At 43.0% G+C, this 20,884-nt stretch overlaps 1 protein-coding gene across 2 annotated transcripts in view; it reads left to right on the top strand.

The window, feature by feature from the left end:
• LOC129827332 (cyclic nucleotide-gated cation channel-like) overlaps nucleotides 1–20,884 on the top strand; it is an 82,613-nt gene that overhangs the window by 54,713 nt on the left and 7,016 nt on the right. For both annotated transcript variants that reach the window (XM_055888084.1, XM_055888083.1), the window contains 3 exons: nucleotides 8,795–8,901; nucleotides 10,610–10,869; nucleotides 14,531–14,740. In XM_055888084.1, coding sequence (XP_055744059.1) covers nucleotides 8,795–8,901; nucleotides 10,610–10,869; nucleotides 14,531–14,740 — 577 coding nt within the window. The remainder of the gene's footprint in view (nucleotides 1–8,794; nucleotides 8,902–10,609; nucleotides 10,870–14,530; nucleotides 14,741–20,884) is intronic.

Below are 20,884 nucleotides of genomic sequence, written 5' to 3'. Positions count from 1 at the left end.
AATGTAGTGACTGTAATGTAGTGACAGTAATGTAGTGACAGTAATGTAGTGACAGTATTGTAATGACAGTAATGTAGTGACAGTATTGTAATGACAGTAATGTAATGACAGTATTGTAGTGACAGTAATGTAGTGACAGTAATGTAATGACAGTAATGTAGTGAAAGTATTGTAGTAATGTAGTGACAGTAATGTAGTAATGGAGTGACAGTAATGTAGTGACAGTAATGTGGTGACGGTAATGTAGTGACAGTAATGTAGTAATGTATTGACAGTAATGTAGTGACAGTAATGTAGTAATGTAGTGACAGTAATGTAGTGACAGTAATGTAGTAATGTAGTGACAGTAATGTAGTGACAGTAATGTAGTAATGTAGTGACAGTAATGTAGTGACAGTAATGTAGTGACAGTAATGTAGTGACAGTAATGTAATGACAGTATTGTAGTGACAGTATTGTAGTGACAGTAATGTAGTGACAGTAATGTAATGACGGTATTGTAGTGACAGTAATGTAGTAATGTAGTGACAGTAATGTAGTGACAGTAATGGAGTGACAGTAATGTAGTGACAGTAATGTAGTGACAGTATTGTAGTGACAGTAATGTAGTGACAGTAATGGAGTGACAGTAATGTAATGACAGTATTGTAGTGACAGTAATGTCGTGACAGTATTGTAGTGACAGTAATGTAGTGACAGTAATGTAGTGACAGTAATGTAGTGACAGTAATGTAGTAATGTAGTGACAGTAATGTAGTGACAGTAATGTAGTGACAGTAATGTAGTTACAGTAATGTAGTATTGTAGTGACAGTATTGTAGTGACAGTAATGTAGTGACAGTAATGTAGTGACAGTAATGTAGTAATGTAGTGACAGTAATGTAGTGACAGTAATGTAGTGACAGTAATGGAGTGACAGTAATGTAATGACAGTATTGTAGTGACAGTATTGTAGTGACAGTAATGTAGTGACAGTAATGTAGTAATGTAGTGACAGTAATGTAGTGACAGTAATGTAGTGACAGTAATGTAGTTACAGTAATGTAGTGACAGTATTGTAGTGACAGTAATGTAGTAATGTAGTGACAGTAATGTAGTAATGTAGTGACAGTAATGTAGTGACAGTAATGTAGTAATGTAGTGACAGTAATGTAGTGACAGTAATGTAGTGACAGTAATGTAGTGACAGTATTGTAGTGACAGTAATGTAGTGACAGTAATGTAGTGACTGTAATGTAGTGACAGTAATGTAGTGACAGTAATGTAGTGACAGTATTGTAATGACAGTAATGTAGTGACAGTAATGTAGTAATGTAGTGACAGTAATGTAGTAATGTAGTGACAGTAATGTAGTGACAGTAATGTAGTGACAGTAATGTAGTGACAGTAATGTAGTAATGTAGTAACAGTAATGTAGTGACAGTAATGTAGTGACAGTATTGTAGTGACAGTAATGTAGTAACAGTAATGTAGTGACAGTAATGTAGTAATGTAGTAACAGTAATGTAGTGACAGTAATGTAGTGACAGTAATGTAGTAATGTAGTGACAGTAATGTAATGTAGTAATGTAGTGACAGTATTGTAGTGACAGTAATGTAGTGACAGTAATGGAGTGACAGTAATGTAATGACAGTATTGTAGTGACAGTATTGTAGTGACAGTAATGTAGTGACAGTAATGTAATGACGGAATTGTAGTGACAGTAATGTAGTAATGTAGTGACAGTAATGTAGTGACAGTAATGGAGTGACAGTAATGTAGTGACAGTAATGTAGTGACAGTATTGTAGTGACAGTAATGGAGTGACAGTAATGGAGTGACAGTAATGGAGTGACAGTAATGTAATGACAGTAATGTAGTGACAGTAATGTAGTGACAGTAATGTAGTAATGTAGTGACAGTAATGTAGTGACAGTAATGTAGTGACAGTAATGTAGTGACAGTAATGTAGTTACAGTAATGTAGTATTGTAGTGACAGTATTGTAGTGACAGTAATGTAGTGACAGTAATGTAGTGACAGTAATGTAGTAATGTAGTGACAGTAATGTAGTGACAGTAATGTAGTGACAGTAATGGAGTGACAGTAATGTAATGACAGTATTGTAGTGACAGTATTGTAGTGACAGTAATGTAGTGACAGTAATGTAGTAATGTAGTGACAGTAATGTAGTGACAGTAATGTAGTGACAGTAATGTAGTTACAGTAATGTAGTGACAGTATTGTAGTGACAGTAATGTAGTAATGTAGTGACAGTAATGTAGTAATGTAGTGACAGTAATGTAGTGACAGTAATGTAGTAATGTAGTGACAGTAATGTAGTGACAGTAATGTAGTGACAGTAATGTAGTGACAGTATTGTAGTGACAGTAATGTAGTGACAGTAATGTAGTGACTGTAATGTAGTGACAGTAATGTAGTGACAGTAATGTAGTGACAGTATTGTAATGACAGTAATGTAGTGACAGTATTGTAATGACAGTAATGTAATGACAGTATTGTAGTGACAGTAATGTAGTGACAGTAATGTAATGACAGTAATGTAGTGAAAGTATTGTAGTAATGTAGTGACAGTAATGTAGTAATGGAGTGACAGTAATGTAGTGACAGTAATGTGGTGACGGTAATGTAGTGACAGTAATGTAGTAATGTATTGACAGTAATGTAGTGACAGTAATGTAGTAATGTAGTGACAGTAATGTAGTGACAGTAATGTAGTAATGTAGTGACAGTAATGTAGTGACAGTAATGTAGTAATGTAGTGACAGTAATGTAGTGACAGTAATGTAGTGACAGTAATGTAATGACAGTATTGTAGTGACAGTATTGTAGTGACAGTAATGTAGTGACAGTAATGTAATGACGGTATTGTAGTGACAGTAATGTAGTAATGTAGTGACAGTAATGTAGTGACAGTAATGGAGTGACAGTAATGTAGTGACAGTAATGTAGTGACAGTATTGTAGTGACAGTAATGTAGTGACAGTAATGGAGTGACAGTAATGTAATGACAGTATTGTAGTGACAGTAATGTCGTGACAGTATTGTAGTGACAGTAATGTAGTGACAGTAATGTAGTGACAGTAATGTAGTGACAGTAATGTAGTAATGTAGTGACAGTAATGTAGTGACAGTAATGTAGTGACAGTAATGTAGTGACAGTAATGTAGTTACAGTAATGTAGTATTGTAGTGACAGTATTGTAGTGACAGTAATGTAGTGACAGTAATGTAGTGACAGTAATGTAGTAATGTAGTGACAGTAATGTAGTGACAGTAATGTAGTGACAGTAATGGAGTGACAGTAATGTAATGACAGTATTGTAGTGACAGTATTGTAGTGACAGTAATGTAGTGACAGTAATGTAGTAATGTAGTGACAGTAATGTAGTGACAGTAATGTAGTGACAGTAATGTAGTTACAGTAATGTAGTGACAGTATTGTAGTGACAGTAATGTAGTAATGTAGTGACAGTAATGTAGTAATGTAGTGACAGTAATGTAGTGACAGTAATGTAGTAATGTAGTGACAGTAATGTAGTGACAGTAATGTAGTGACAGTAATGTAGTGACAGTATTGTAGTGACAGTAATGTAGTGACAGTAATGTAGTGACTGTAATGTAGTGACAGTAATGTAGTGACAGTAATGTAGTGACAGTATTGTAATGACAGTAATGTAGTGACAGTATTGTAATGACAGTAATGTAATGACAGTATTGTAGTGACAGTAATGTAGTGACAGTAATGTAATGACAGTAATGTAGTGACAGTAATGTAGTAATGTAGTGACAGTAATGTAGTAATGTAGTGACAGTATTGTAGTGACAGTATTGTGGTGACAGTAATGTAGTGACAGTAATGTAGTGACAGTAATATAGTGACAGTATTGTAGTGACAGTATTGTAGTGACAGTAATGTAGTGACAGTAATGTCGTGACAGTAATATAGTGACAGTAATGTAGTGACAGTATTGTAGTGACAGTAATGTAGTGACAGTAATGTAGTAACAGTAATGTAGTGACAGTAATGTAGTGACAGTAATGTAGTGACAGTAATGTAGTGACAGTAATGTAGTAATGTAGTGACAGTAATGTAGTGACAGTAATGTAGTGACAGTAATGTAGTGACAGTAATGTAGTGACAGTATTGTAGTGACAGTATTGTAGTGACAGTAATGTAGTGACAGTAATGTAGTAATGTAGTGACAGTATTGTAGTGACAGTATTGTAGTGACAGTAATGTAGTGACAGTAATGTAGTGACAGTAATGTGGTGACAGTAATGTAGTAATTTAGTGACAGTAATGTAGTAATGTAGTGACAGTATTGTAGTGACAGTATTGTAGTGACAGTAATGTCGTGACAGTAATGTAGTAATGTAGTGATAGTATTGTAGTGACAGTGATGTAGTGACAGTATTGTAGTGACAGTAATGTAGTGACAGTAATGTAGTAATGTAGTGACAGTAATGTAGTGACAGTAATGTAGTAATGTAGTGATAGTATTGTAGTGACAGTAATGTAGTGACAGTAATGTAATGACGGTATTGTAGTGACAGTAATGTAGTAATGTAGTGACAGTAATGTAGTGACAGTAATGGAGTGACAGTAATGTAGTGACAGTAATGTAGTGACAGTATTGTAGTGACAGTAATGTAGTGACAGTAATGGAGTGACAGTAATGTAATGACAGTATTGTAGTGACAGTAATGTCGTGACAGTATTGTAGTGACAGTAATGTAGTGACAGTAATGTAGTGACAGTAATGTAGTGACAGTAATGTAGTAATGTAGTGACAGTAATGTAGTGACAGTAATGTAGTGACAGTAATGTAGTGACAGTAATGTAGTTACAGTAATGTAGTATTGTAGTGACAGTATTGTAGTGACAGTAATGTAGTGACAGTAATGTAGTGACAGTAATGTAGTAATGTAGTGACAGTAATGTAGTGACAGTAATGTAGTGACAGTAATGGAGTGACAGTAATGTAATGACAGTATTGTAGTGACAGTATTGTAGTGACAGTAATGTAGTGACAGTAATGTAGTAATGTATTGACAGTAATGTAGTGACAGTAATGTAGTGACAGTAATGTAGTTACAGTAATGTAGTGACAGTATTGTAGTGACAGTAATGTAGTAATGTAGTGACAGTAATGTAGTAATGTAGTGACAGTAATGTAGTGACAGTAATGTAGTAATGTAGTGACAGTAATGTAGTGACAGTAATGTAGTGACAGTAATGTAGTGACAGTATTGTAGTGACAGTAATGTAGTGACAGTAATGTAGTGACTGTAATGTAGTGACAGTAATGTAGTGACAGTATTGTAATGACAGTAATGTAGTGACAGTATTGTAATGACAGTAATGTAATGACAGTATTGTAGTGACAGTAATGTAGTGACAGTAATGTAATGACAGTAATGTAGTGACAGTAATGTAGTAATGTAGTGACAGTAATGTAGTAATGTAGTGACAGTATTGTAGTGACAGTATTGTAGTGACAGTAATGTAGTGACAGTAATGTAGTAATGTAGTGATAGTAATGTAGTAATGTAGTGACAGTATTGTAGTGACAGTATTGTAGTGACAGTAATGTAGTGACAGTAATGTAGTGACAGTAATATAGTGACAGTATTGTAGTGACAGTATTGTAGTGACAGTAATGTAGTGACAGTAATGTAGTGACAGTAATATAGTGACAGTAATGTAGTGACAGTAATGTAGTAACAGTAATGTAGTGACAGTAATGTAGTGACAGTAATGTAGTGACAGTAATGTAGTGACAGTAATGTAGTAATGTAGTGACAGTAATGTAGTGACAGTAATGTAGTGACAGTAATGTAGTGACAGTATTGTAGTGACAGTATTGTAGTGACAGTAATGTAGTGACAGTAATGTAGTAATGTAGTGACAGTATTGTAGTGACAGTATTGTAGTGACAGTAATGTAGTGACAGTAATGTAGTGACAGTAATGTAGTGACAGTAATGTAGTAATTTAGTGACAGTAATGTAGTAATGTAGTGACAGTATTGTAGTGACAGTATTGTAGTGACAGTAATGTCGTGACAGTAATGTAGTAATGTAGTGATAGTATTGTAGTGACAGTGATGTAGTGACAGTATTGTAGTGACAGTAATGTAGTGACAGTAATGTAGTAATGTAGTGACAGTAATGTAGTGACAGTAATGTAGTAATGTAGTGATAGTATTGTAGTGACAGTGATGTAGTGACAGTATTGTAGTGACAGTAATGTAGTGACAGTAATGTAGTAATGTAGTGACAGTATTGTAGTGACAGTATTGTAGTGACAGTAATGTAGTAATGTAGTGACAGTATTGTAGTGACAGTAATGTAGTGACAGTAATGTAGTGACAGTAATGTAGTGACAGTAATGTAGTGACAGTATTGTAGTGACAGTAATGTAGTGACAGTAATGTAGTAATGTAGTGACAGTATTGTAGTGACAGTAATGTAGTGACAGTATTGTAGTGACAGTAATGTAGTGACAGTATTGTAGTGACAGTATTGTAGTGACAGTAATGTAGTGACAGTATTGTAGTGACAGTATTGTAGTGACAGTAATGTAGTGACAGTAATGTAGTGACAGTAATGTAGTGACAGTATTGTAGTGACAGTATTGTAGTGACAGTAATGTAGTGACAGTATTGTAGTGACAGTAATGTAGTGACAGTAATGTAGTGACAGTAATGTAGTGACAGTATTGTAGTGACAGTATTGTAGTGACAGTAATGTAGTGACAGTATTGTAGTGACAGTATTGTAGTGACAGTAATGTAGTGACAGTATTGTAGTGACAGTATTGTAGTGACAGTAATGTAGTGACAGTATTGTAGTGACAGTATTGTAGTGACAGTATTGTAGTGACAGTATTGTAGTGACAGTAATGTAGTGACAGTATTATAGTGACAGTATTGTAGTGACAGTAATGTAGTAATGTAGTGACAGTATTGTAGTGACAGTAATGTATTGACGGTATTGTAGTGACGGTAATGTATTGACGGTAATGTAGTGACAGTATTGTAGTGACAGTATTGTAGTGACAGTATTGTAGTGACAGTAATGTAGTGACGGTAATGTAGTGACAGTATTGTAGTGAAAGTATTCTAGTGACGGTAACATAGTGACGGTAATGTAGTGACAGTATTCTAGTGACGGTAATATAGTGACGGTAATGTAGTGACAGTATTCTAGTGACGGTAATATAGTGACGGTAATGTAGTGACAGTATTGTAGTGAAAGTATTCTAGTGACGGTAACAGAGTGACGGTAATGTAGTGACAGTATTCTAGTGCCGGTAATATAGTGACGGTAATGTAGTGACAGTATTGTAGTGACGGTAATATAGTGATGGTAATGTAGTGACAGTGATGTAGTGACGGTAATGTAGTGACTGTAATGTAGTATTGTAGTGACAGTATTGTAGTGACGGTAATATAGTGACGGTAATGTAGTGACAGTAATGTAGTAATGTAGTGACAGTATTGTAGTGACAGTATTGTAGTGACAGTAATGTAGTAATGTAGTGACAGTATTGTAGTGACAGTAATGTAGTGACAGTAATGTAGTGACAGTAATGTAGTGACAGTAATGTAGTGACAGTATTGTAGTGACAGTAATGTAGTGACAGTAATGTAGTAATGTAGTGACAGTATTGTAGTGACAGTAATGTAGTGACAGTATTGTAGTGACAGTAATGTAGTGACAGTAATGTAGTGACAGTATTGTAGTGACAGTATTGTAGTGACAGTAATGTAGTGACAGTATTGTAGTGACAGTATTGTAGTGACAGTAATGTAGTGACAGTAATGTAGTGACAGTAATGTAGTGACAGTATTGTAGTGACAGTATTGTAGTGACAGTAATGTAGTGACAGTATTGTAGTGACAGTAATGTAGTGACAGTATTGTAGTGACAGTATTGTAGTGACAGTAATGTAGTGACAGTATTGTAGTGACAGTATTGTAGTGACAGTAATGTAGTGACAGTATTGTAGTGACAGTATTGTAGTGACAGTAATGTAGTGACAGTATTGTAGTGACAGTATTGTAGTGACAGTATTGTAGTGACAGTATTGTAGTGACAGTAATGTAGTGACAGTATTGTAGTGACAGTATTGTAGTGACAGTAATGTAGTAATGTAGTGACAGTATTGTAGTGACAGTAATGTAGTGACAGTATTGTAGTGACAGTATTGTAGTGACAGTAATGTAGTAATGTAGTGACAGTATTGTAGTGACAGTAATGTATTGACGGTATTGTAGTGACGGTAATGTATTGACGGTAATGTAGTGACAGTATTGTAGTGACAGTATTGTAGTGACAGTATTGTAGTGACAGTAATGTAGTGACGGTAATGTAGTGACAGTATTGTAGTGAAAGTATTCTAGTGACGGTAACATAGTGACGGTAATGTAGTGACAGTATTCTAGTGACGGTAATATAGTGACGGTAATGTAGTGACAGTATTCTAGTGACGGTAATATAGTGACGGTAATGTAGTGACAGTATTGTAGTGAAAGTATTCTAGTGACGGTAACAGAGTGACGGTAATGTAGTGACAGTATTCTAGTGCCGGTAATATAGTGACGGTAATGTAGTGACAGTATTGTAGTGACGGTAATATAGTGATGGTAATGTAGTGACGGTAATGTAGTGACGGTAATGTAGTGACTGTAATGTAGTGTTGTAGTGACAGTATTGTAGTGACGGTAATATAGTGACGGTAATGTAGTGACAGTAATGTGGTGACAGTATTGCTGTGTGTTCTGTGCAGGGCATGTTTTGATGAGCTTCAGACGAGTGGTGCCATCGTGTGGCTTGTGTTGGACTACCTGTGTGACGGTCTCTACATCTTGGACACAGCCGTCAGGCTACGCACAGGTCAGAGGTCAATTTTCCACAATGTGTTTCTGTCGTGTTTCTGTTCTCTTTCCTTGATTCCTCACGTCCCCTGTTCTCACCTCCTCAAAGAGCATTGGAGGACAATATCCACCCTGAGCCTACCCTGAGTCTGTCTGTCTACCCTGAGTCTGTCTGTCTACCCTGAGTCTGTCTGTCTACCCTGAGTTTGTCTGCCTACCCTGAGTCTGTCTGCCTACCCTGAGTCTGTCTGCCTACCCTGAGTCTGTCTGCCTACCCTGAGTCTGTCTGCCTACCCTGAGTCTGTCTGTCTACCCTGCGTCTGTCTGTCTACCCTGAGTCTGTCTGCCTACCCTGAGTCTGTCTGCCTACCCTGAGTCCGTCTGACTACCCTGAGTCTGTCTGTCTACCCTGAGTCTGTCTGCCTACCCCGAGTCCGTCTGCCTACCCTGAGTCTGTCTGCCTACTCTGAGTCTGTCTGTCTACCCTGAGTCTGTCTGCCTACCCTGAGTCTGTCTGCCTACCCTGAGCCTGTCTGTCTACCATGAGTCTGTCTGTCCACCCTGAGTCTGTCTGCCTACCCCGAGTCTGTCTGCCTACCCTGAGTCTGTGTTGAGTCTGTCTGTCTACCCTGAGTCTGTCTGTCTACCCTGAGTCTGTTTGCCTACCCTGAGTCTGTGTTGAGTCTGTCTGTCTACCCTGAGCCTGTCTGTCTACCCTGAGTCTGTCTGCCTACCCTGAGCCTGTCTGCCTACCCTGAGTCTGTCTGTCCACCCTGAGTCTGTCTGCCTACCCCGAGTCTGTCTGTCTACCCCGAGTCTATCTGCCTACCCCGAGTCTGTCTGCCTACCCTGAGTCTGTGTTGAGTCTGTCTGTCTACCCTGAGACTGTCTGTCTACCCTGAGTCTGTCTGCCTACCCTGAGTCTGTCTGCCTTCCCTGAGTCTGTGTTGAGTCTGTCTGTCTACCCTGAGCCTGTCTGTCTACCCTGAGTCTGTCTGCCTACCCTGAGCCTGTCTGCCTACCCTGAGTCTGTCTGTCCACCCTGAGTCTGTCTGCCTACCCCGAGTCTGTCTGCCTACCCCGAGTCTGTCTGTCTACCCCGAGTTTGTCTTCCTACCCTGAGTCTGTGTTGAGTCTGTCTGTCTACCCTGAGCCTGTCTGTCTACCCTGAGTCTGTCTGTCTACCCTGAGTCTGTCTGTCCACCCTGAGTCTGTCTGCCTACCCCGAGTCTGTCTGCCTACCCTGAGCCTGTCTGCCTACCCTGAGCCTGTCTGCCTACCCTGAGTCTGTCTGTCTACCCTGAGCCTGTCTGCCTACCCTGAGCCTGTCTGCCTACCCTGAGCCTGTCTGTCTACCCTGAGCCTGTCTGCCTACCCTGAGTCCGTCTGCCTACCCTGAGTCTGTCTGCCTTCCCTGAGCCTGTCTGCCCTGAGCCTGTCTGCCTACCCCGAGCCTGTCTGCCCTGAGCCTGTCTGTCTGCCCTGAGCCTGTCTGTCTACCCTGAGCCTGTCTGTCTACCCCGAGCCTGTCTGCCCTGAGCCTGTCTGCCTACCCCGAGCCTGTCTGCCCTGAGCCTGTCTGTCTGCCCTGAGCCTGTCTGTCTGCCCTGAGCCTGTCTGTCTACCCTGAGCCTGTCTGTCTACCCCGAGCCTGTCTACCCCGAGCCTGTCTGCCTACCCTGAGCCTGTGCCCTAACACTGACTGTGTATCTCTGTTTGTTGATCAGGTTTCCTGGAGCAGGGTCTGTTGGTGAAGGACCTATCTAAGCTGAGAGACAGTTACCTGAAGACGGTTCAGTTTAAACTAGACCTGTTGTCTATCCTGCCTACGGACCTGTTCTACCTCTCTCTGGGAATACACACTCCTCTCCTCCGCTTCAACAGACTGCTGCGGTTCAACCGTATGTTTGAGTTCTTCGACCGTACAGAGACCAGGACCAGTTACCCCAACGCCTTCCGCATCACGAACCTGGTCCTTTACATACTGGTACGTACGCACGCAGGCACGTACGGCGTCCACATTACTAAGGAATTATCATGGTCCACACACACCCCACACAGTTGTGAAGAGGGCACAATAGCGCCTCGTCCCTCTCACGAGGCTGAAAAGATTGACATGGTCCCTCAGATCTTCAAAAGGTTCTACAGCTGCACCACTGAGAGCATCTTGACTGGCTGCATCACCGCTTGGTATGGCAACTGCAATGCACCCAACCGTAAGGCGCTGTTGTGACAGTAATGATGTGACTTCAAAGGGTGGTGTGGACGGCCCAGTACATCACTGGGAAGGGTGGTGTGAACGGCCCAGTACATCACTGGGAAGGGTGGTGTGAACGGCCCAGTACATCACTGGGAAGGGTGGTGTGAACGGCCCAGTACATCACTGGGAAGGGTGGTGGTGTGAACGGCCCAGTACATCACTGGAAGGTGGTGGTGTGGACGGCCCAGTACATCACTGGGAAGGGAGGTGGTGTGAACGGCCCAGTACATCACTGGGAAGGGTGGTGGTGTGGACGGCCCAGTACATCACTGGGAAGGGTGGTGGTGTGAACGGCCCAGTACATCACTGGAAGGTGGTGGTGTGGACGGCCCAGTACATCACTGGAAGGTGGTGGTGTGAACGCCCCAGTACATCACTGGGGAGGGTGGTGTGGACGGCCCAGTACATCACTGGGAAGGGTGGTGGTGTGAACGGCCCAGTACATCACTGGGAGGGGTGGTGGTTTGAACGGCCCAGTACATCACTGGGAAGGTGGTGTGAACGGCCCAGTACATCACTGGGAAGGGTGGTGGTGTGAACGGCCCAGTACATCACTGGAAGGTGGTGGTGTGGACGGCCCAGTACATCACTGGGAGGTGGTGGTGTGGACGGCCCAGTACATCACTGGGAAGGGAGGTGGTGTGGACGGCCCAGTACATCACTGGGAGGTGGTGGTGTGGACGGCCCAGTACATCACTGGGAGGGGAGGTGGTGTGGACGGCCCAGTACATCACTGGGAGGTGGTGGTGTGGACGGCCCAGTACATCACTGGGAGGGGTGGTGTGAACGGCCCAGTACATCACTGGGAAGGGTGGTGTGGACGGCCCAGTACATCACTGGGAGGTGGTGGTGTGGACGGCCCAGTACATCACTGGGAGGGGTGGTGTGAACGGCCCAGTACATCACTGGGAGGGGTGGTGTGAACGGCCCAGTACATCACTGGGAAGGGTGGTGTGGACGGCCCAGTACATCACTGGGGCCGAGTTCCCTTCCATCCAGTACCTCTATACCAAGAGGAGAGTCCAGCCACCCAACAGGAACCTGAACAGCTTCTACCCACAAGCCATCAGACTGCTAAATAGCTCATCAAATGGTTACCTCGGACTACCTGCATTTACCCTTTATCCAGCTAACTCTTTTACACTGACTCTACATACACACTAACACATACAGACACACTAACACATACAGACACACTAACACATACATATACTGACACCCCAACACACACACACACACACACACACACACACACACACACACACACACACACACACACACACACACACACACACACACACACACACACACACACACACACACACACACACACACACACACACACACACACACACACACACACAGACACACTTGAGTAATTTAGCAGACCCTCTTATTCAGAGTGACATACAGGAGCAGATAGGGTTAAGTGTCTTGCTCATGGGGAAATCGGCAGATGTTTTACCTCGTCAGCTTGGGGATTCAAACCAGCAACCTTTCGGTTACTGGCCCAACACTCCTAACCGATAGGCTACCTGTCATCGGATTTACGGTCAAAGTTGGGTGAAAAAATACTAAATGTCCTTACGCTGATGACTTTTTGCAAATCCAATGAGCCTGTCTGCTATCCTGAGCCTGCTATCCTGAGTCTGTCTGCTATCCTGAGTCTGTCTAATACCCTGAGTCTGTCTGCTATCCTGAGTCTGTCTGCTACCCTGAGTCTGTCTTCTACCCTGAGTCTGACTGCTATCCTGAGCCTGTCTGCTATCCTGAGTCTGTCTGCTATCCTGAGTTTGTATGCTATCCTGAGTCTGTCTGCTATCCTGAGTCTGTCTAATACCCTGAGTCTGTATGCTATCCTGAGCCTGTCTGCTATCCTGAGTCTGTCTGCTATCCTGAGTCTGTCTAATACCCTGAGTCTGTCTGCTATCCTGAGTCTGTCTGCTACCCTGAGTCTGTCTGCTATTCTGAGTCTGTCTGCTATCCTGAGTCTGTCTGCTATTCTGAGTCTGTCTGCTACCCTGAGTCTGTCTGCTACCCTGAGTCTGTCTGCTACCCTGAGTCTGTCTTCTACCCTGAGTCTGTCTGCTAACCTGAGTCTGTCTTCTACCCTGAGTCTGTCTGCTACCCTGAGTCTGTCTGCTACCCTGAGTCTGTCTGCTACCCTGAGTCTGTCTGCTATTCTGAGTCTGTCTGCTACTCTGAGTCTGTCTGCTACTCTGAGTCTGTCTGCTACCCTGAGTCTGTCTGCTACCCTGAGTCTGTCTGCTATCCTGAGTCTTTCTGTTATCCTGAGTCTGTCTGCTACCCTGAGTCTGTCTGCTATCCTGAGTCTGTCTAATACCCTGAGTCTGTATGCTATCCTGAGTCTGTCTGCTATCCTGAGTCTGTCTAATACCCTGAGTCTGTCTGCTATCCTGAGTCTGTCTGCTACCCTGAGTCTGTCTGCTATTCTGAGTCTGTCTGCTATCCTGAGCCTGTCTGCTATCCTGAGTCTTTCTGTTATCCTGAGTCTGTCTGCTACCCTGAGTCTGTCTGCTATCCTGAGTCTGTCTAATACCCTGAGTCTGTATGCTATCCTGAGTCTGTCTGCTATCCTGAGTCTGTCTAATACCCTGAGTCTGTCTGCTATCCTGAGTCTGTCTGCTACCCTGAGTCTGTCTGCTATTCTGAGTCTGTCTGCTATCCTGAGCCTGTCTGCTATCCTGAGTCTGTCTGCTATCCTGAGTCTGTCTAATACCCTGAGTCTGTCTGCTATTCTGAGTCTGTCTGCTATTCTGAGTCTGTCTGCTACCCTGAGTCTGTCTGCTACCCTGAGTCTGTCTGCTACCCTGAGTCTGTCTTCTACCCTGAGTCTGTCTGCTAACCTGAGTCTGTCTGCTACCCTGAGTCTGTCTGCTACCCTGAGTCTGTCTGCTACCCTGAGTCTGTCTGCTACTCTGAGTCTGTCTGCTACTCTGAGTCTGTCTGCTACCCTGAGTCTGTCTGCTACCCTGAGTCTGTCTGCTATCCTGAGTCTTTCTGTTATCCTGAGTCTGTCTGCTACCCTGAGTCTGTCTGCTATCCTGAGTCTGTCTGCTATCCTGTGTCTGTCTGCTATCCTGAGTCTGTCTGCTATCCTGAGTCTGTCTCCTACCCTGAGTCTGTCTCCTATCCTGAGTATGTCTGCTATCCTGAGTCTGTCTGCTATCCTGAGTCTGTCTGCTATTCTGAGTCTGTCTGCTATCCTGAGTCTGTCTGCTATCCTGATTCAACATTATCGCATAGATTTGAGGGGTTGAAATGACGAGGAAACAATCCGTTGTTGGAAAAGGACCCATAAGCTTTTCCTGTTAGTCTACACCTGTTGACAAATAACTGTTGATCTGACCTGTTGTTTCTCCTCCAGGTGATCATCCACTGGAACGCCTGTATCTACTACTCCTTCTCCAAGGCCCTGGGACTGGGGTCTGACTCCTGGGTGTATCCCAACCAGACCACTCTGTCGCGGGGTTACATCTACTGCCTCTACTGGTCCACCCTCACCCTCACCACCATAGGAGAGACACCGCCACCCGTACGAGATGAGGAGTTCCTCTTTGTGGTCTTTGACTTCCTGGTGAGTGTATAATGTAACCCTATACCATATACCCTATTCCATAGATAGTGTACCATTTTATTTCTGATATGGAACCAATTGACCTAGATAGTGCACTACTTTGTCTGACATGGAACCCTGTTCCCTAGATAGTGGACAACTTTATGTCTGACATAGGACACTATTCCCTGAATAGTGCAGTACCTAGGCTATTGAGTCTGCCAATAAGAATGCGGTGATTGACAGAGTCGAAAGCCTTGGCCAGGTCGATGAAGACGGCTGCACAGTACTGTCTTTTATCGATGACGGTTAGGATATCGTTTAGGACCTTGAGCGTGGCTGAGGTGCACCCATGACCAGCTCTGAAACCAGATTGCATAGCGGAGAAGGTACGGTGGCATTCGAAATGGTCGGTGATCTGTTTGTTAACTTGGCTTTTGAAGACTTTAGAAAGGCAGGGTAGTATAGATATAGGTCTGTAGCAGTTTGGGTCTAGAGTGTCTACCCCTTTGAAGAGGGGGATGACCGCGGCAGCTTTCCAATCTTTGGGGATCTCAGACGATACAAAAGAGAGGTTGAACAGGCCAGTAATAGGGGTTGCAACAATTTCGGTGGATAATTTTAGAGAGGGACCAGATTGTCTAGCCCAGCTGATTTGTAGGGGTCCAGATTTTGCAGCTCTTTCAGAACATCAGCTGTCTGGATTTGGGTGAAGGAGAAGTGGGGGGGGGGGGGGGGGGGGGGGTTGGGCAAGTTGCTGCGGGGGGTGCTGAAATGTTGACCTGGGTAGGGGTAGCCAGGTGGAGAGCATGGCCAGCCATAGAAAAATGCTTATTGAAATGTTAGATTATCGTAGATTTATCGGTGGTGACAGTGTTTCCTATCCTCAGTGCAGTGGGCAGCTGGGAGAAGGTGCTCTTATTCTCCATGGACTTTACAGTGTCCCAAAGAGGTAGAGACCTCTTATCTTGATGTACACAGGAAACTCTGCAGCTGAGCCCGGTGTTAACCCTATCAAGCTGCTTATTACTTTCAGTCTGCTACTCTGTGCTGATGTACACCCCCTGTCCTGGCCCAAACACCACAAAGCTCAACAACTATGCCCGAACTGCGGTAAGACCGTAAGGAAGAATTCAAATGCGGTGGCTAATGACATTTGTGATTTGTTTGATCACATAAAGTGTGGAGATATCCAACACTTGTCATGTGATGAATCTGTAAAGTCTCAAAGTAACATTTTTTTGCTTGTTTGCAATGTATGCTGGGTAAATGTGGTTCCAAACATTGGGATGCTTGACACAAGCAGGGATGATGAGGGAAATCTAGATGGTCGATGTATCAGCCATGGGCACAGAAGATGACATGTTTGACATGTTTCATTCAGAGAGGACTTCACTTTATCCATGTGAACGCACACGGAGCCTGCTGCCGAGAGGAATTAAACCTCCTCCAACACCCTTCATATAGTTGCTGTGACGGAGGATCGATGGGTCATCTGAGGACCATGATGTTGAGCTACCAGGTTTATAGCATTTATAGAATTATCTGAAACTGAAATGGTGACATTGTGTTTTTACTAGGAAGGATGTGCATTTTAACCCTCATTCTGATCTGAAAATGGATGGTCTTGAGGTTGTATGGGTAGAAACCCTTCTTCCTGAGTGTCGTCCTGTACTTGTTGGTGTGTGCTATCAGCCTCCCAAGCAGAAGAACGTCCTGTACTTGTTGGTGTGTGCTATCGGCCTCCTAAGCGTATTGACAGTAAATCAACTTTGGATTTGATTATTGTATCAGACCAAGACAACATCTGTCAGTCAGGAGTCTTAAATATTGGTTTTAGTGATTATATGGTTACCTGCTGTACCCGTAAGACATCCACACTGCTACTTGAGCCAGGTAATAACTACATGACGGTACGGTCTATGACACAAAACTCAATGGAACGTTTTGTTGAGGTACTTGGAAATGTGGATTGGTCTGATGTAGTAAACTGTGACGTCACCCCCACCTACATGTACAAATGACCTCTACTAACCTGTACCCCCGCACACTGACTCACTACCGGTGCCCCCTGTATATAGACTCCACACAGGCCAATATTTTCTTAAGTCTTCTTGAACTGCACTGTTAAGGGCTTGTAAGTAAGTATTTCACGGTAAGAATACATGTTGTATTCGGCGACAAATTAAAGTTTGATTTGATCGGTATCTTTTTAAAGATCTGTTCCTGTCTGCACTCGACTCTCTGGCTCCGATGAAACAAATTGGAATCAAACAGCGGTCAGGGAAATGGATCACTTCCGAGATCTTAGACCTCGTAAGGAAAAGGGATCGCTACCTGGCCAGATTCAGAAGGACAAATCTACTACAAGACAATGATGGTTAACTGTAGAAACCAGATACTAAATGGATAAGGCCAACTCCTAACATCACATAGACACTGTGAATGACACCTTACATCAGCCTCGTGAACTGTGGAACATTTTAAAGGACATTGGCTCAAAAACTTCCCATACGGTAAAATCCTGTAGTATTGGTCTGGATATTGATGATGATGATGTGGTAAAATCCTGTAGTTTTGGCCTGGATATTGATGATGATGTGGTAAAATCCTGTAGTTTTGGCCTGGATATTGATGATGATGATGTGGTAAAATCCTGTAGTATTGGCCTGGATATTGATGATGATACGGTAAAATCCTGTAGTATTGGCCTGGATATTGATGATGATGTGGTAAAATCCTGTAGTATTGGTCTGGATATTGATGATGATATGGTAAAATCCTGTAGTATTGGTCTGGATATTGATGATGATGATATGGTAAATCCTGTAGTATTGGCCTGGATATTGATGATGATGATGTGGTAAAATCCTGTAGTATTGGCCTGGATATTGATGATGATACGGTAAAATCCTGTAGTATTGGTCTGGATATTGATGATGATGTGGTAAAATCCTGTAGTATTGGTCTGGATATTGATGGTGATGTGGTAAAATCCTGTAGTATTGGTCTGGATATTGATGATGTTTCATGTTATGACCAGGCAGAAGTTGCTAAGTTCTTTAAAAATTGTTTGGGATAGTCATCGCCTATTCAAATCTATGTCATTTGTGGATCTGTATGCACTTCCTACGCCTTCCACTAGATGTCAACAGTCAGTAGAATGTTGAATGAAGCCTATAGCATGATGTTGGGCCGGATGAGAGCTATTGGAGTGACTGGTCTGGCAGATTGCCAGTTCCTGGCCACGCACGCTAGGCATGTGATGTCCATGTTTGCCATGAGTTATATAGACATGAAGAAATGCTCCGGTTGGAACGTTATTGGATATATATGATAACAACATCCTGAAGATTGATTCTCAACTGAGTTTGACCAGTTTATTCGACTTGTAATATCACTTTTTAAAGTTTTCGTTCGACGTTTTCGTTCAATTGCGCCAGTGTTTGGACACGTGTACTACACATGCTAGCTAAAGTTGCTCAGCTAATTCGACAGAAGTAATGGACATTATCGAACAAAACAACGATTTATTGTGGAACTAGGATTCCTGGCACTGCATTCTGATGAAAGATCATCAAAGGTAAGGGAATGTTTATGATGTATTTCGTATTTCTGTTGACCCCAACATGGCGGAGAAATGTTATTTATATTTGAGCGCCGTCTCAGATTATTGCATGGTGTGCCTTTTACTAAAAGATTTTTTTAAATCTGACACAGCGGTTGCATTAAGAACCAGTGTATCTTTAATTATATGTAAAACATGTATCTTTCATCAAAGTTTTATGATGAGTATTTCTGTTATTTCACTGTAATTACTCTGGATATTTTGGAGGCATTTCTGAACATGGCGCCAATGTAAACCGAGATTTGTGGATATAAATATGCACATTATCGAACAAAACATAAATGTATTGTGTAACATGATGTCATATGACTGTCATCTGATGAAGTTGTTCAAAGGTTAGTGATTAATTTTATCTCTATTTGTGGGTTTTGTGAAAGCTATGTTTGCGGTGAAAAAATGGCGTTGTGTGTTTGGCTATTGTGGTGAGCTAACATAAATATATATTGTGTTTTCGCTGTAAAACATTTTAAAAATAGGAAATGTTGGCTGGATTCACAAGATGTTTATCTTTCATTTGCTGTATTGGACTTGTGATTTCATGAAATTATATTATGTGATATCCCTGTGGCGCTAGGCAGGCTAGTCAGCTTTTTTGATGAGAATGATCCCGGATCCGGGAGGGAGAAGCGGTAGAGGTTTTAAGGGGGGACTTTTAAGGGAGGGGGGGTCCGTAGATTAAGCTGCTCTGCTTGGTACAGTGGGCTAGTTCTATGCAGCATAGTCATATATCATAGTTCTATATGCTGAATGCCCCCCCCCCCCCCCCCCCCCCCCCCCCCCCCCAGGACCCACATAATGTTATCAGGTATATGTTGAATGCCCCCCCAGGACCCACATAATGTTATCAGGTATACGCTGAATGCCCCCCCCCAGGACCCACATAATGTTATCAGGTATATGCTGAATGTCCCCCCCCCCCCCCCCCCCCAGGACCCACATAATGTTATCAGGTATGTGCTGAATGTCCCCCCCCCCCCCAGGACCCACATAATGTTATCAGGTATACGCTGAATGCCCCCCCCCAGGACCCACATAATGTTATCAGGTATATGCTGAATGTCCCCCCCCCCAGGACCCACATAATGTTATCAGGTGTATGCTGAATGCCCCCCCCCCCAGGACCCACATAATGTTATCAGGTATATGCTGAATGTCCCTCCCCCCCCAGGACCCACATAATGTTATCAGGTATATGCTGAATGTCCCTCCCCAGGACCCACATAATGTTATCAGGTATATGCTGAATGTCCCCCCCCCCCCCCCAGGACCCACATAATGTTATCAGGTATATGCTGAATGCCCCCCCCCCCAGGATAGTGCTCCCTATTCCCTAGATAGTGCTCCCTATACCCAGCATAGTGCTCCCTATTCCCTAGATAGTGCTCCCTATTCCCTAGATAGTGCTCCCTATTCCCTAGATAGTGCTCCCTATTCCCAGGATAGTGCTCCCTATTCCCTAGATAGTGCTCCCTATTCCCTAGATAGTGCTACCTATTCCCTAGATAGTGCTCCCTATTCCCAGGATAGTGCTCCCTATTCCCTAGATAGTGCTCCCTATTCCCAGGATAGTGCTCCCTATTCCCAGGATAGTGCTCCCTATTCCCAGGTAGTGCTCCCTATTCCCAGGACAGTGCTCCCTATTCCCTAGATAGTGCTCCCTATTCCCTAGATAGTGCTCCCTATTCCCTAGATAGTGCTCCCTATTCCCCAGATAGTGCTCCCTATTCCCTAGATAGTGCTCCCTATTCCCTAGATAGTGCTCCCTATTCCCCAGATAGTGCTCCCTATTCCCTAGATAGTGCTCCCTATTCCCCAGATAGTGCTCCCTATTCCCCAGATAGTGCTCCCTATTCCCTAGATAGTGCTCCCTATTCCCCAGATAGTGCTCCCTATTCCCCAGATAGTGCTCCCTATTCCCCAGATAGTGCTCCCTATTCCCCAGATAGTGCTCCCTATTCCCCAGATAGTGCTCCCTATTCCCCAGATAGTGCTCCCTATTCCCCAGATAGTGCTCCCTATTCCCCAGAAAGTGCTCCCTATTCCCCAGATAGTGCTCCCTATTCCCCAGATAGTGCTCCCTATTCCCTAGATAGTGCTCCCTATTCCCCAGATAGTGCTCCCTATTCCCCAGATAGTGCTCCCTATTCCCCAGATAGTGCTCCCTATTCCCCAGATAGTGCTCCCTATTCCCTAGATAGTGCTCCCTATTCCCTAGATCAGGTACACTTTTAGGAAAAAGGGTTCCAAAATGGTTCTTCAGCTGTCCCCATAGAAGAACCCTTTTTGGTTCCAGGGAGAACCCTTTTTGGTTCCAGGGAGAACCCTCTGTGGAAACTTTCACATATTGTGTGTCTGTATTATAGTACATTAACCTATTGGGTGTCTTAATCCTGGAATATTAACATATTGGGTGTCTTAATCCTGGAATATTAACATATTGGGTGTCTTAACCCCAGAATATTAACATATTGGGTGTCTTAACCCCAGAATATTAACATATTGGGTGTCTTAACCCCAGAATATTAACCTATTGGGTG

The sequence above is a fragment of the Salvelinus fontinalis genome, chromosome 29 (genome assembly GCF_029448725.1).
Source record: "Salvelinus fontinalis isolate EN_2023a chromosome 29, ASM2944872v1, whole genome shotgun sequence".
NCBI classification, from domain to species: domain Eukaryota; kingdom Metazoa; phylum Chordata; class Actinopteri; order Salmoniformes; family Salmonidae; genus Salvelinus; species Salvelinus fontinalis.
This window is presented reverse-complemented; position numbering and strand designations above follow the sequence as displayed.